Raw genomic sequence first — 13,360 nt, 5'->3', positions numbered from 1 at the left:
GTGTAGTGTATAGTATAGTGTAAAGTAGTGTATAGTAGTGTAGTGTATAGTGTAGTGTATAGTAGTGTAGTGTATAGTGTAGTGCATAGTGTATAGTAGTGTAGTGTATAGTAGTGTAGTGTATCATTTAGTGTATAGTAGGGTAGTGTATCGTGTAGTGTTTAGTAGTGTAGTGTATCATGTAGTGTAGTAGTTTAGTGTATGGTAGTGTAGTGTATCATTTAGTGTATAGTAGTGTAGTGTATAGTAGAACCCCTCTTAATGTTAACGACTAATCGCTTAATGAAGGGCTTCCTAAGAGCCCAATGTTTTCACTTATTGACCATTCCCCCCATTTACGACAGTGCTGTTGTAGGTACAGTGACTATGAATGTATGTTTTGATTAACCATGTTTCTTTTAATATCATGTGTTTATAATCTTGTTAGTATCTTTAAGTATTTATATCCATTTTTTATACTATAAAGTACGTTTTTTGTGGTGAAAAAGGGAAACTTCCGATGCTACTGGAACGAATTTAGCCTTTAACGTGCATTTCCTACACTCGCTTAACCAGCAAAAGCACTTATCGACCGGTTTCGTGGAACCAATCACCGTCGTTAAGAGGGACTCTCCTGTAGCAGTATGTCGGAGTTGACGCATTGCCTGTTTAGAAAAGTGGGCATGGGCAGAACACATCAGATGGGACGAGGCCGGCGATGGAATGGTATCCAAATGTGGGAATGTACCTGGGGCAACGGCGGTACACAGAGATGGAGTGATGGGATCGGCTCCTGCGCAGCAGCGAGCAAGTGAAATGGATCGTGGCTGATGACGATCGTGACGATGAAGCAACTAAATATGGATCGAATTTCTCCGCAGAGTTGTGTGAACTCGATCTTTTGTTTGGCATCTTCGTCTCGTTACATATGACTTCTTACCTAACGTATTTTGGCTCGTGATTTTAGCTAATTTATTACGTGGTGTAATTGGAAAATCGTGCTTCTGCAATTAAATGTGGTACTTCTTGACACATCTTAACATAGTCTATTGTTTCTTGTAGTAATTCTCTACTCTTGACTTACTCGTGGTTTCATACGATTATTTTGTCTCTTTATTTAATAACAATAATCATTCAATTTTAAGAGAATAGCCTCCCCAAGCCAAAATAAATCACTGTCAGCGCGATAAACTTTTAAGCATTCCTCCTTCTGTAACAATTTAATGTAGTTGCACGTGACATCTAAAATATCCGCACGCGCATTGTGCACGTTGAGCAAACATTGCTTTCAGAGAACGTGTGCGTCGCATTCATGGCGCACGAGACTTTTACGAAATCATGAAAAAGTACGACTTCGAAACCTCCCCATTGTCGCTCGCGGCTCCACGACTCCACGCCTTTCCGCTGCGCTCACGCCGATGCCCAGGCACCGAATCGTTCAGGCTGCTGCAGGAGCCTGACGAATGAGCAGTGAATGAGCTTGGGTAGGAGCGCATCGCCGGACGGCGATGATGGCCGATGGGCAAGCGATGTTCGAGAGCCCGGACGGAGATGGAGCGACGAAATCGCTTCACGTGCGGAAACCGGGTGGTAGGCGGATTGGCAAGGCGTAGGGTTGCCTCCATCCAGCAGTTGATAAGACAATGTCCCCACGATGACGATGATGGTGACGGTCGTGGTTGTGCTGCCAGCTGTAAGAGTCTCAGTCCCCAGTGGGGGGAACTTGTGGCTTTGGAAGATCCAGGCATGAAACACCCCACTGCACCATTAACCATCACAATTGAAAATAAATGCACTTGAGGCAGCAGTAACAAGACATGATTCAGTTCTGTGAAATGAACAATTAGGGTGTTTTTTTTCTTTATTCATGAGAACGCTGTTATTTTGCCGTAAGTGTAATGGCTGTAAATCCAGAAGTCACCGGTTTCATTCGATCGCTTGGGACGGCAGTCGAAACTATGACGGTGCGAGTTTATTAAATCTGCCCCCCCCCCCGCTTCTGCTCTCTCAGCAATGTAATGCAGTTACACAGCATGGAAGAGTAGGCCAAAAGTACCCTCTCTCTCGAAGCTCTCTCCAGTGGAGGCCATCGCACAATTGCGGGGCTGAACATTTTCCTTTCATTTTTATTAAAATGTTACAAAAACACGCATGGGGAGGGATATTGCTGCCACCTCCGCTGGCAGAAAGATCCTCTCACACCACGTTACACAACCCCTGCTGTCAAGGGACCACCTTGCAGGCACGATGGATTCGGTCTCTAGGTTACAATGCTTCTCCTCCTCCCTAAGGGGGCGGTGGGTGGTGGGGTGGCCGCATCCGGTGGGCACACGGCATCTGTACGCCAGCCTCAATTAAATCAGAATTGAATAAATGTAGAAGTAATAATTTCCCCATCTCCCCCGCCGCGTACTTTCCCATGATCCCCCACCTCTCCGCTAACCCCCCCCCCCCCGCCCGTCTCTCGCCTCCGTTCCCCCCTCCGCTCTCAGGCTCTCCCCGGAGTCCCGTTGGCAAGACGACGCTGGCCCTGCTGAGCGTGACGACGTGCGCCGTGGCCATGGTGTGCGGCGTGCACCTCGCCTGCCCGCTCACCGTGCGCGTCACGCTGCACGTCCCCGAGCAGTTCGTGGCCGACGGTACGATCGCCCTGCGACACGTGCGTGCGTGCGTACGTGCGTGCGCTGCACCGCACATGGACCGACACTTCCTCCCCAATCGTGACATCCCCATCCCTCCCCGAGCCGTCGCCATCTCTGACGCTCGTGCGATGTGCCAATTTCACGTAGCGCCTGCTGATCTTTTTTTTCTTGACTAAAACACGCAGCTGCTGAGCACAGGCCTCGAAAGGGCCAACACCCCCGAGTTGGCCAGCAACAAACAGCACCGTCACGGTTGAGGCAGGTCAGAGTGAACGCATTTCTCGAATTGAGCGAGGCTATATAAGAGCTCCAGAGGTGTGGACTCGAGTCATGTGACTTGGACTCGAGTCAGACTCGAGTCATGAATTTGATGACTTCAGACTCGACTTGGACTTGCATAACAATGACTTTGTCCCACCTCTGAGGTGTGGACTCGAGTCATGTGACTTGGACTCGAGTCAGACTCGAGTCATGAATTTGATGACTTCAGACTCGACTTGGACTTGCATAACAATGACTTTGTCCCACCTCTGAGGTGTGGACTCGAGTCATGTGACTTGGACTCGAGTCAGACTCGAGTCATGAATTTGATGACTTCAGACTCGACTTGGACTTGCACCTCTGAAGAGCTCCAAGGTTGAACAGGGTGGGGGAAGAAGCGGACCCGAGAAGCAATTTGACCCACGGTGTGGTTGGTGAACACAGTGTAGATGATGTAGATTAGACACCGGTGGACGAATCATGTTCACGGGAACTGGAACCATGGCCGGAGCGATAGAGGAGCAATGGTGACTAAAATAGGTACCGTTTTGTTGATCTGTGACATAACCGGCTCTAACCACAATCCGCGTGTTGGCTCAGATTCACGAACAGACTGTAATTGTCACTCCACGTGCTCATTTAGACTCAACAATAGCGATTAAATTTCGATTTAAAGCTTGCGTGACTGCAGGGATTCATCTTCTTATTTTATTATTTCCCTTCTACGTGACTTTACCGAAAGAACCAAGAAGATGAACAGCGATTAACACAACAAACTAAGATTGCTCTCACTCAGCGTAGCAACTGCGTGCGCACGGCTCTAAATCGTCGAATTTAAACGTTGCAGCTCCAGACGTTTTGAGTGAGGTCACCACCTCCGAGGACGTTCGGTGGGAACCCAAACTTCCACGGCTGTCGCCTAATGAAACCGTCCAGCAAACGTGGTTCACTAACTCGGCCGCAGGCTGCTCGTCGCACCCATGCTCTCCCTCCGGCTGTCCAACTTCGATTGTCGGGCTCAGTCGCCCAATTAAGGCGATTTCACAACATCGATCGCGACTGTGGAAATTGAGGCTGAGCACTCGAAGGGGGAGTCGCCAGACAACGGAGTCGTCAGGTGACCTGTGTATGTGTCTGTACGTTGAACTTCTTTCAACGTACATACATACATGGGGAGCAGTTGTGCAGCGGTTAGCACACTGCACCACGAGCATGAGTTTGATTCCCACTCATGGTCGGCACCAGTGACGATTATCTGAACCGGTCCTGGGCCTCTGCTAGGTCGACTCAGCCTCAAATTAGTACCTGGTGCGGTGTGTGAACATCGCCACTCGGGAGACAAAGACGACCCAGCGTGGTGCTGGCCACCCACCCCCTCGCTAACCACACTTTCCCCAGCAGTTTGTTAAGGCTATATGGGGTATTTTTGTCTTTTGTCTTCTATCGCACCGTGCATAGACAACCGTGCTCATCGCAGGTGATGTCTCTTCCAAAGAAATGCCGACCTCGCCGTTCAAGATATAATTTTTTTTTGAAAATAAGCTGTTCCCGCCCCTGCCCTCCCAACCACCCACCCACCCTCCCTCTTCTTGCTCCAAACGCTGACCCCGACCCAGCAGACCAGACGGAGTGGCATTGCAGACTTACCATGCTCAGGCACGCTCGCGTATCCACACGCGCGTGCGACAACCACACCCGCGTTCAATTTGCGCACGTGCCCAGGTGGACCAGGTGACAAATGCGCCATGGCGTGAGCCTTTGTGGGGATTCGGAGCCATTGGTTTGGATTAAAAAGTTGGTCTGGCGAAAGCCACCGTCGGTGAAAATAACCGCAAGCAAAAAATAAACCACGAGGAACGTGCACGTGTGTTGGGAGGCCGGGCGTTAATGGGCGCCGATGTATTTGTGTGCAAATGTGATGTCTGCTCTGCATGCGAGACATGTTAATGGAACACAGGATGATGTACGAGTTTCCGCGTTGTTTTATCCGCGTGCTACTTCTTCATAGCGTGTTCATTGCGTGGCCTAGGGGAGCTGTCATTAGGTCGCCCAGTGCTCTAAATATTTGGGGCGAGAATTGTGATTTTTTTTCGCAATGAAAAATATGAAAAGTTACATGCAGGCTCATGCTTGCTGCCTGATTTTTCATTACGGTGTCTGGTGAAGTCAATACCCTAATGCATTACATAGTTTATACACAATGACAGCGCTGGAAAGTAAAGGCGACGTTTGTTTTAGGCGACTTTTCCATATGCGCTTCTCAAAAATACCTATATTCTTTGTTTTTTTCGGTAAAATCGCGTAGATAGAAAAACAATAATTAAAATAAAGTGAATAAAAAACTCTTTACTGTTTGTTGGGCATGCAACGGATTGGGGGTAGAGATGCTGCCGTTGTGCACTGCCTAGCGCACTGGGACTTGCAGCACAGAGGTCGCCAGTTCGATTCGATTTCCCCACGCTCGCAGCAGAGACACTGGGAAACATCTTCTTGGTTCTTTTGGTAAAGTCACGTAGAATGGAAATAATAAAATAATACAAATAAAACATAATAAAATAATTCTCACGACGTTTCGGCCACAACGCAAGCAGGTGAAGAACAGGTCTGTCGAGAAGACAGAGTCTGAATGACACACCCCAGGCTTGGAGCGTCTATTTAAGCTGGGATGGAGGGGGAAGAGCGCCTTGACAAAAGAATTTGCTTATCAAGAGGAATTTTAGCATATTTATGGGAAATGCAGATATGCGATTAGTACTAATTGTGAAATGCGTAGGAATTTAAACCCCCCGGCAAACCTCCTACGCATTATTTCCATTCTACGTGACTTTACCAAAAGAACCAAGAGGATGAATCCCTGCAGTCACGAAAACACTGGGAAACGTTTTCGAAACCCTCAACCAGCGTCGGCCCGAGCAGTTCAAATGGCTTCGCCACAGTCGGTCGATCGGCAGGCTCTGCGTGCGGTGTGGTAAAGTACGGGTATGCTCCCACCTCTTCCAAGATGCCTGTGCAGCGTGGAAGAGGTCCAGGAGGCCCCCGCTAAGCGGAAGCCCTTCCGCCAGTCGTGTTCGTGAGTAAGCGCCTCTGCAGGCAGGGTGCCCTTTTCAACGTCCGCCCGTGCAATGGACATTGCATGCTTTCTTCTTGGTTCTTTCGGTAAAGTCACGTAGAAGGGAAGTAATAAAATAATAAAAATAAAACATAATAAAACAATTCTCACGACGTTTCGGCCACAACGCAAGCAGCCGTCCTCAGGTGAAGAGGACGGCTGCTTGCGTTGTGGCCGAAACGTCGTGAGAATTGTTTTATTATGTTTTATTTTTATTATTTTATTACTTCCCTTCTACGTGACTTACCGAAAGAACCAAGAAGATGAATCCCTGCAGTCACGAAAGCTTTAAATCGAAATTTAAAATTGCATGTTTTTTTTGCGAAATTAAATTTGCAGCACGTGAAGAGCCAAACGTCTGGGCATCATGCAGACGACTGTGTCTGACGTGGCGTTAAAAAGCCTTCGTCTTACTTTCACGGCCCCAAATGATCTCGCGCACCACACTCCCTTCACGAATTGCTTTGCCCCCTGCGTTCCATCGAGAGCTCCTTTGCTCTCCGAGGTCAAAGGCTTCGCTCTATGGGGCAACGCTGTATCAGTCCAATTTATTATTCTTATTGTTATTACCTTGCCGAGGATGCAAGGTGATTTTAATAATAAGTATGACCTTGCCGATGAGCAAGGGTGGCGATGTATGGTGCGAAAGAAGTTCGGCATACACACGTACGTACATACCCTTCGTCGCCAACTACACTCACCGCGGCTAGCATGAGCGGCATTTTCAGAGAGTTGCGATGTGGGGCACCACAGTGAAAAGATGTTAACTACCGCGCCTTGTATACGGTAGGTCGTGGTTTAGATCCCGACCATGACGCCTGCTGTATATTTGGAGTTTGCTTGTTCTACCCGTAGTCACGTAGATTTTTCTCCAGGTCCTCCAGTTTTTCCCTCCACATTTAGAAACGTACATTTAGAGTACGTGGCTGCTGTACATTTCCACGTGATAAGCCACTTCGTTGAGCAATCACTTGTGGCCAGGTCGCTTCTGAAAAAGAGTTATATAGCTCGGTGCAGCTTTAACTGCTCAATAGAAAATGTTTGTTTGTGATGGACCCAGGACACACTGGCGGGACTGTGTCACTCGGCTGGCTTGGGAACAACTGGAAATTCCCCAGGAAGAGCTAGAGTCTGTGTATAGTAGTGTACAGGGTAGTGTATAGTAGTTTATAGTGTAGTGTATAGTTGTGCATGGTGTAGTGTATACTAGTGTATACTAGTGTATAGTGTATTGTATAGTAGTTTATAGTGTAGTGTATAGTGTAGTGTATACTAGTGTAGTAGTGTATAGTGTAGTGTATAATAGTGTAGTAGTGTATAGTGTAGTGTATAGTAGTGTCTAATGTAGTGTATAGTAGTGTATAGTGTAGTAGTGTATAGTAGTGTATTGTGTGGTGTACGGTAGTGTATAGTAGTGTATAATGTAGTGTATAGTAGTGTAATAGTGTATAGTGTAGTGTATAGTAGTATATAGTGTAGTGTATAGTAGTGTAATAGTGCATAGTGTAGTGTATAGTAGTGTAATAAAGGACTCGACCACGATGTCTGGCTTGGTGTCCTTTATTCGGTTCTTCTCTCTTAACCCGCACGGCTGTCCTTCTATAAGACTCTATACTGACACTGATACTGCTCTCCTGCAGTTTCTCCCCTCGTCGTTCTCTCAGCCTCTCTCTCCTCTCGTCGCTCTCGTAGCCTCTCCCTCACACACAGCCTCGCCGGCTGTGTTCCCCGCAGCTCCTCGTCCGCCTTCTCTCCAGCCGCCCCACCGCTGTCTTCTCTCGCAGCTCCGCTGGCTGCTCCCTTAGCTGGCCACCGCTGGCCGCCGCTGCCACCCCTTGGCTTTGCCCACGTGGCCTTACTCTGGTCCAGTCCCACTCGTTCTGCCTTCCTCTTCCGGTCTCCTCCCTTAAGAACCTTAACCTTTCCTCCCACGTCACCTAACTCCACCTCTCCGAGACGTCACATCCGGGAGGTCGCCCGCGCCCGCATTACACCACCCTCCCCCGTGGAGAAAAACCCAGCCGACCTCGGCTGAACAACACCAACAGTAATGCGGGCGAACCCGAGCGTAACACACCAAAGGACACCAAGCATGCAATATAACAGTAAGAACAATCAACACAACTCAACAATCAATAACGTAGCAGAAGCAGGCAATAAATACACAGTAAGAACAATACAACATAACAATCAACGAAACACAAGGGATTTAGAGCGTGTGCGGGTCGCCGGCCCGTCCCGGACGGTCGGCGGCCCATCCGCGGAACGGGAACGTGATTGAGTTTGAGGAGCGACAGGGTGAAATCCCCCTGTCGCTGTTGGAAGTCCACCAACGTCCCGTGTCCTTGAAGGATCAGTTTTGGGCTTGTCCCGCGGATGCGTCTGCAGCGGGGTCGGAAGGGCTGCAGGGCTCGAAGGACCCGCAGATCTGGCAGGCACCCTCCGAGCAGAGCGCCTCGTCCCCTCCGGTGTCAAGGCCGGCCTGCCTGGAACAGGTACGACAGGCGCTCTAGCAAGATCAATGGACGCAGGCGGGGGAGAGTCGGCAGCAACAGACCCCGGCAAGGCAACATTGGGAGATGATGCATCATGTAGGGGAGCAACATACGGTTTCAAGCGCGACGTGTGAACAAACCAGCGGCGAGAACCAATTTGAACACGCGCCGACTGAGGATTAGGAACCTCAATGAGGCGGACAGGCCCTCGCCAAGGTTTGTGAAATTTGGGAGAGGTACCCGGCCGCACCTGCGGGCAATGGAGCCAGGCCAGGTCCCCAACCTTCCAGGGGCACTCCCCTTTGGAACGCCGTGCGTACCTCTCATTTCGGGCCTGAGCTTTGGCCGTAGCCACACGGGCACTCTCCCGCGCCTCCGAGACCCGGCGAACAGTGTCCCGAATGTAGTCAGGAAGCGGTTTACAAGGTCCCCTCACACCGGTTCCCATCTGCACATCCATTGGCGGCACGTTTTCCCGACCATACATAAGGTAAAATGGCGAATAACCCGTAGCCGCATGAGGAGTCATCCTGTACGCCGAAAGCACCCCCGGGATGTGCAGGTCCCAATCCGATTGTTGCTCACTCACCGTGTGGCACAGCATGGCAGACAATGTCCGGTTTAGCCGCTCAACCATACCATCCGTTTGCGGATGGTATGGGGATGTCCGGACCTTCTTAGTCCCTAGGCCCGCGCATACTTCCGCCAATAATTTCGAAGAAAAATTTCGGCCCTGATCCGTAAGGAGTCTCTCCGGCGCACCCTTGTCCATAACATATCCGAACAAAAAGGCGTCGGTAATGGCCGCGGCCGATTGATCGGGCAACGGCCAGGCCATCGGCCAACGGGAGAGGTACTCAACCCCGACCAGCAAATATTTATTACCCCTCGCCGAAGGTGGGAAAGGTCCCAAAATGTCCAGTGCCACCAATTCATTGACCCGAGACACCCGAATTGACTGTAAGGGTGGCACATAAGGATGTTTAGGAGGCTTACGCCGGGCACAGTCAGGGCACGCGCGGACGTGCCCCACGACATCCGTCGACATGCCGTGCCAAAAATAATGACGTTGCAACGTCAACAAGGTCTTCTGCACACCCAGATGTAATAGCGTGTCACAATGGAGAGTTCTAATCAACTCGTATCGGAGGGACGCAGGCACCACTAGACGCCAGTGTTCCTGGAGACTTTCCCTCCACATAAGCAGACCATCTCGGACCGCGGTTTCCGGCGCACCCTCCGTAACCGGACCCCCAACCTCCACTTTGGATCGCTTCCGCAAGGACACTAACGACTCATCCATCATTTGCTCCCTTATCCAAACAGACCGTGGCAGATTCAAAACCCCATCAGTCGGCCCCGGTTCCACAGTAGCATCCGACTTCTCCACAGCCAATACCACCGGCTGAGGGGGGGGTAGGCTGGGCGCACATCTCTGCGTCCCCGACGCACATTTGCAAGGGGAGCGCTGCGGCAACCTAGAAAGTGCGTCTGCGTTCGCATGGCGCACCCCTTTACGATGGTGAATTTGAAATGAAAATTCTTGCAGCGTGTCCAACCAACGCGACAGCTGGCCGGAAGGTTGATCCATTTTAAGGGCATATTGCAAGGCCGCATGATCCGTACGTACGATAAAGGAACGGCCGTACAGGTACGGTCGAAACTGACGTAGGAAAAAAACAACGGCTAAGAGTTCCCTGCGAGTGACACAGTAGCGTGTTTCCGCGGGCGACAGGACCCGGCTACCATACGCAACGACGCGCTCTACGCCCCCTTTAGACTGAGACAACACCGCGCCAATACCTGTGTCGCTCGCATCCGTATCAAGAATGAACGGTTGATTGAAATCCGGATAATCCAATGTTGGGGCGGTAGCCAACAGATTACGCAGACTCTGAAAGGCCGCCTCTTCCGGCGGTCCCCACGCAAACTTACGTCCCTTACCCGTAAGGAGGTGCAAGGGCCTCGCGATGGTCGCAAAATTCGGTACAAATCTTCGATAATACGAGGCAAATCCCAGAAAGCGACGTACATCCCCCACGGTGACCGGAGTCGGCCAATCTCGGACGCACGCCGTTTTTTCCGGGTCCGTAGACACCCCCTCAGCACTCACGATGTGCCCCAAATAACGGACGGACCGTTGCAGTAGGTGACATTTCTTTGGTTTAAATTTCAAGTTCGCGGAGCGCATCCTCGCGAACACCGTCTCCAGCCGCCTTAAATGTTCATCAAATGTGCGGCTGAAGACGATGATATCGTCCAAATATATGAGACATGTCTCCCACTGCAACCCCGTCAAAACGAGTTCCATGAGCCTTTGAAATGTGGCAGGGGCCGCATTCAGCCCCATCGGAAGGCAGTTAAATTGAAACAACCCCTGCGGCGTACGGAATGCGGTCTTCTCCCGTGAGGGCTCGTCAAGGGGAAGCTGCCAAAATCCCGAAGAGAGGTCCAGTGTAGAGAAATACTTAGCCCCCGACAATGCGTCGAGGGAGTCGTCCATACGCGGCAGGGGATACGCATCTGCCACCGATATCTTATTCAATTTTCGAAAGTCAACACAGAATCGCAATTTGCCATCCTTTTTCTTAACCAAAACCACAGGCGCGCCCCATGGGCTGTTCGACGGCGATATAATATCCGCAGCCAACATATCCTCCACTGCCCCCCGAACGTGTTCTCGCTCGGCCGGACTCATTCGGTGCGAATTCAACCGAATAGGGGCAGCGTCGCCTGTAGCAATGTGATGGTGAAGCAATGAGGTGCGTCCCAAATCCAAATCATTGGAGCTAAACACATCGGAATACGTCAATAACAATTTATGAAGCGCACCCCGTTGATCCACAGACAGGGAAGAATTTCCGTCACATAAGCTAGCAATCCAGCGGTCATCCGAAGCCACAGGCTCGGAAACACCAGCAACCACTCCCTGGCTATGCGAACAATCGTGAGCCGTAAATGCCGTGGTGGCATGTGCCACAACCGTGCCGGCTGGGACACAGACATTTTCCGTACCCGCATTGAGCACCTGCAAAAACGGTAATTGATCTGGCCGGACGATGGTCTGCGCTCCGACCAGCGCCGATCCGGCCGTTATCGAGGCTGAAGGTGACAACAAGATCCCAACCGCTCCCAGCCGACCAGGCAGGGGCTTCCGATACCGCAGGGGAATAAGCATCTGTGAACCAGGTGGAATATCAACAGATGCCACGGATAGCGCCTGCACTTGTACGGCCGAAGCAGGTCGCCCCCAGGGCGACGGCAGAAACGAAATTTGACGGCCACCCGGCAGTTCAATACAATTCTCATTAATTTTGATCAAAATAGGCATCTTAGCCAGAAAATCAGTGCCCAATAAACAGGGAACTGCCAAGGATCTTGAAATCAACACAACGCCCGAGGCCGACACATCCCCAATAGATATTTTAGCGTCCACCTGGCCCACGATGCCCATACTACCCCCGTTCGCAGCGACGCACGACCCGTAAACCGGACGCACGGCCCCGGGTGGGATGCCTAACAGATGAAAAATGACATCCGAAATAATAGTCGCGGACGCCCCGGAATCGACCAAAATGCGCACGTCCACCCCTTGTATAGACCCCGGCACGGTGGACGAACCCGTAGCGGCCGCAACAACCCTCCGTGCCAATTTGCGCCACTGCGTCACAGAGCGACAAGGCCCCGTCGAAGGTCCCTCTTTAACAACAACACTATGACCGCACAACGAAGGTGATGGGTGAGGTGTAAAGCCTTGCCGGGTGTCTGGTGCGTGCCGACTTGCCTGTTTCGGTGGATCCTTGGGCGGCTTGGCCGGTAATGAGGCCTCCTGTTGTGGCGGACCCGGGATGCGGGCCCAGCAGTCCTTCGCGTAGTGGCCCTTCCGTCCGCAGCGGAAGCAATCGGCGTCGTTGCGCCGAAGCGCAGGCCTTGCATCGCGCCGCCCGCGTATCGGCGGTGCAGCACGAGAGGCCGGTCCACCGCGGCCTGACCATGGCACCGAGGCGGCCGTCAGCTCCTGAGGGCCCCGCTCATCCGGCACGTATACCGACTTCGTAGGGTCCCAACCCAGAGCGCCACCCTCCGCGACGGGCCCCCCTGTCCACGCCGTGACCTGTTTCCATCGTCGTAGGTTGAATTGTGCATCCAGACATTTCGCCGCCGCCCGGGAGGTGAGCTTCTCATGCCCGCACACCGGCATGGGAATCCCAAGATCCCGCGACAGCTCGAGCATCTTGCCCAAGATGAGAGGCTCGAGCAGGTCAGGTGTTGTATCTGGATACGCGGCCATAGCCAAATCAAGCACTGCACCCCTGTACGCCACAGGCGACTCCTCGGGCGCTCGTTGTCGTTGAGCGAATCGCCGATGCGCGTCGTCAGGTGGCTCGTAGGCGTCGGCCATTTCTTGAAAAACTCCATATAATGTCCTCTTCTTCTCGGCCTTAATGGAGCGAAAAAAACGAACAGATTCGTCGTCCAGAAGAGTCGGCAACACTTCCAAGGCCTCAGCATCGGTCCATCTCGCAGAACGGACCGCCGCTAAAAATCTGCAGGCGAAAGCGCTCCAGTCGCCCCCAATGGCGAATTCCTTGACCGTGGTGAGATGGCGACTCCGACTTCGCTTCACTCCGCCCTCCGCCGATGGTTCCTCCGGAGGCAAATTCAAAATGGCGTCGAATCGCGGCGTGGTCAAGATGGCGGATTCCCGCCGCGGCACGCGCAAGATGGCGGCCTCCTGCCGCGTGGCCCATGGCGCCGGGAGTGAAGAACCCGTGGCGGCCTGTGGAGCACTCTCCGCTCTCTCCGTCGCCGTGCTTGGGGTGACGAGATGACACAATTGGCCCAGGGCGTCCTTGAGAGTCTCCAGTTGCTCA

At 51.8% G+C, this 13,360-nt stretch overlaps 1 protein-coding gene across 1 annotated transcript in view; it reads left to right on the top strand.

The window, feature by feature from the left end:
- The window catches only part of LOC133354672 (astrotactin-2-like), a 484,322-nt gene that overhangs the window by 138,609 nt on the left and 332,353 nt on the right, over positions 1-13,360 (top strand). Inside the window, exon 7 of the mRNA XM_061571710.1 lies at positions 2,472-2,618. Coding sequence (XP_061427694.1) covers positions 2,472-2,618 — 147 coding nt within the window. The remainder of the gene's footprint in view (positions 1-2,471; positions 2,619-13,360) is intronic.

This window comes from Lethenteron reissneri, chromosome 48 (assembly GCF_015708825.2).
Source record: "Lethenteron reissneri isolate LAM-NWPU_2019-01 chromosome 48, ASM1570882v1, whole genome shotgun sequence".
Lineage (NCBI taxonomy): Eukaryota > Metazoa > Chordata > Hyperoartia > Petromyzontiformes > Petromyzontidae > Lethenteron > Lethenteron reissneri.
This window is presented reverse-complemented; position numbering and strand designations above follow the sequence as displayed.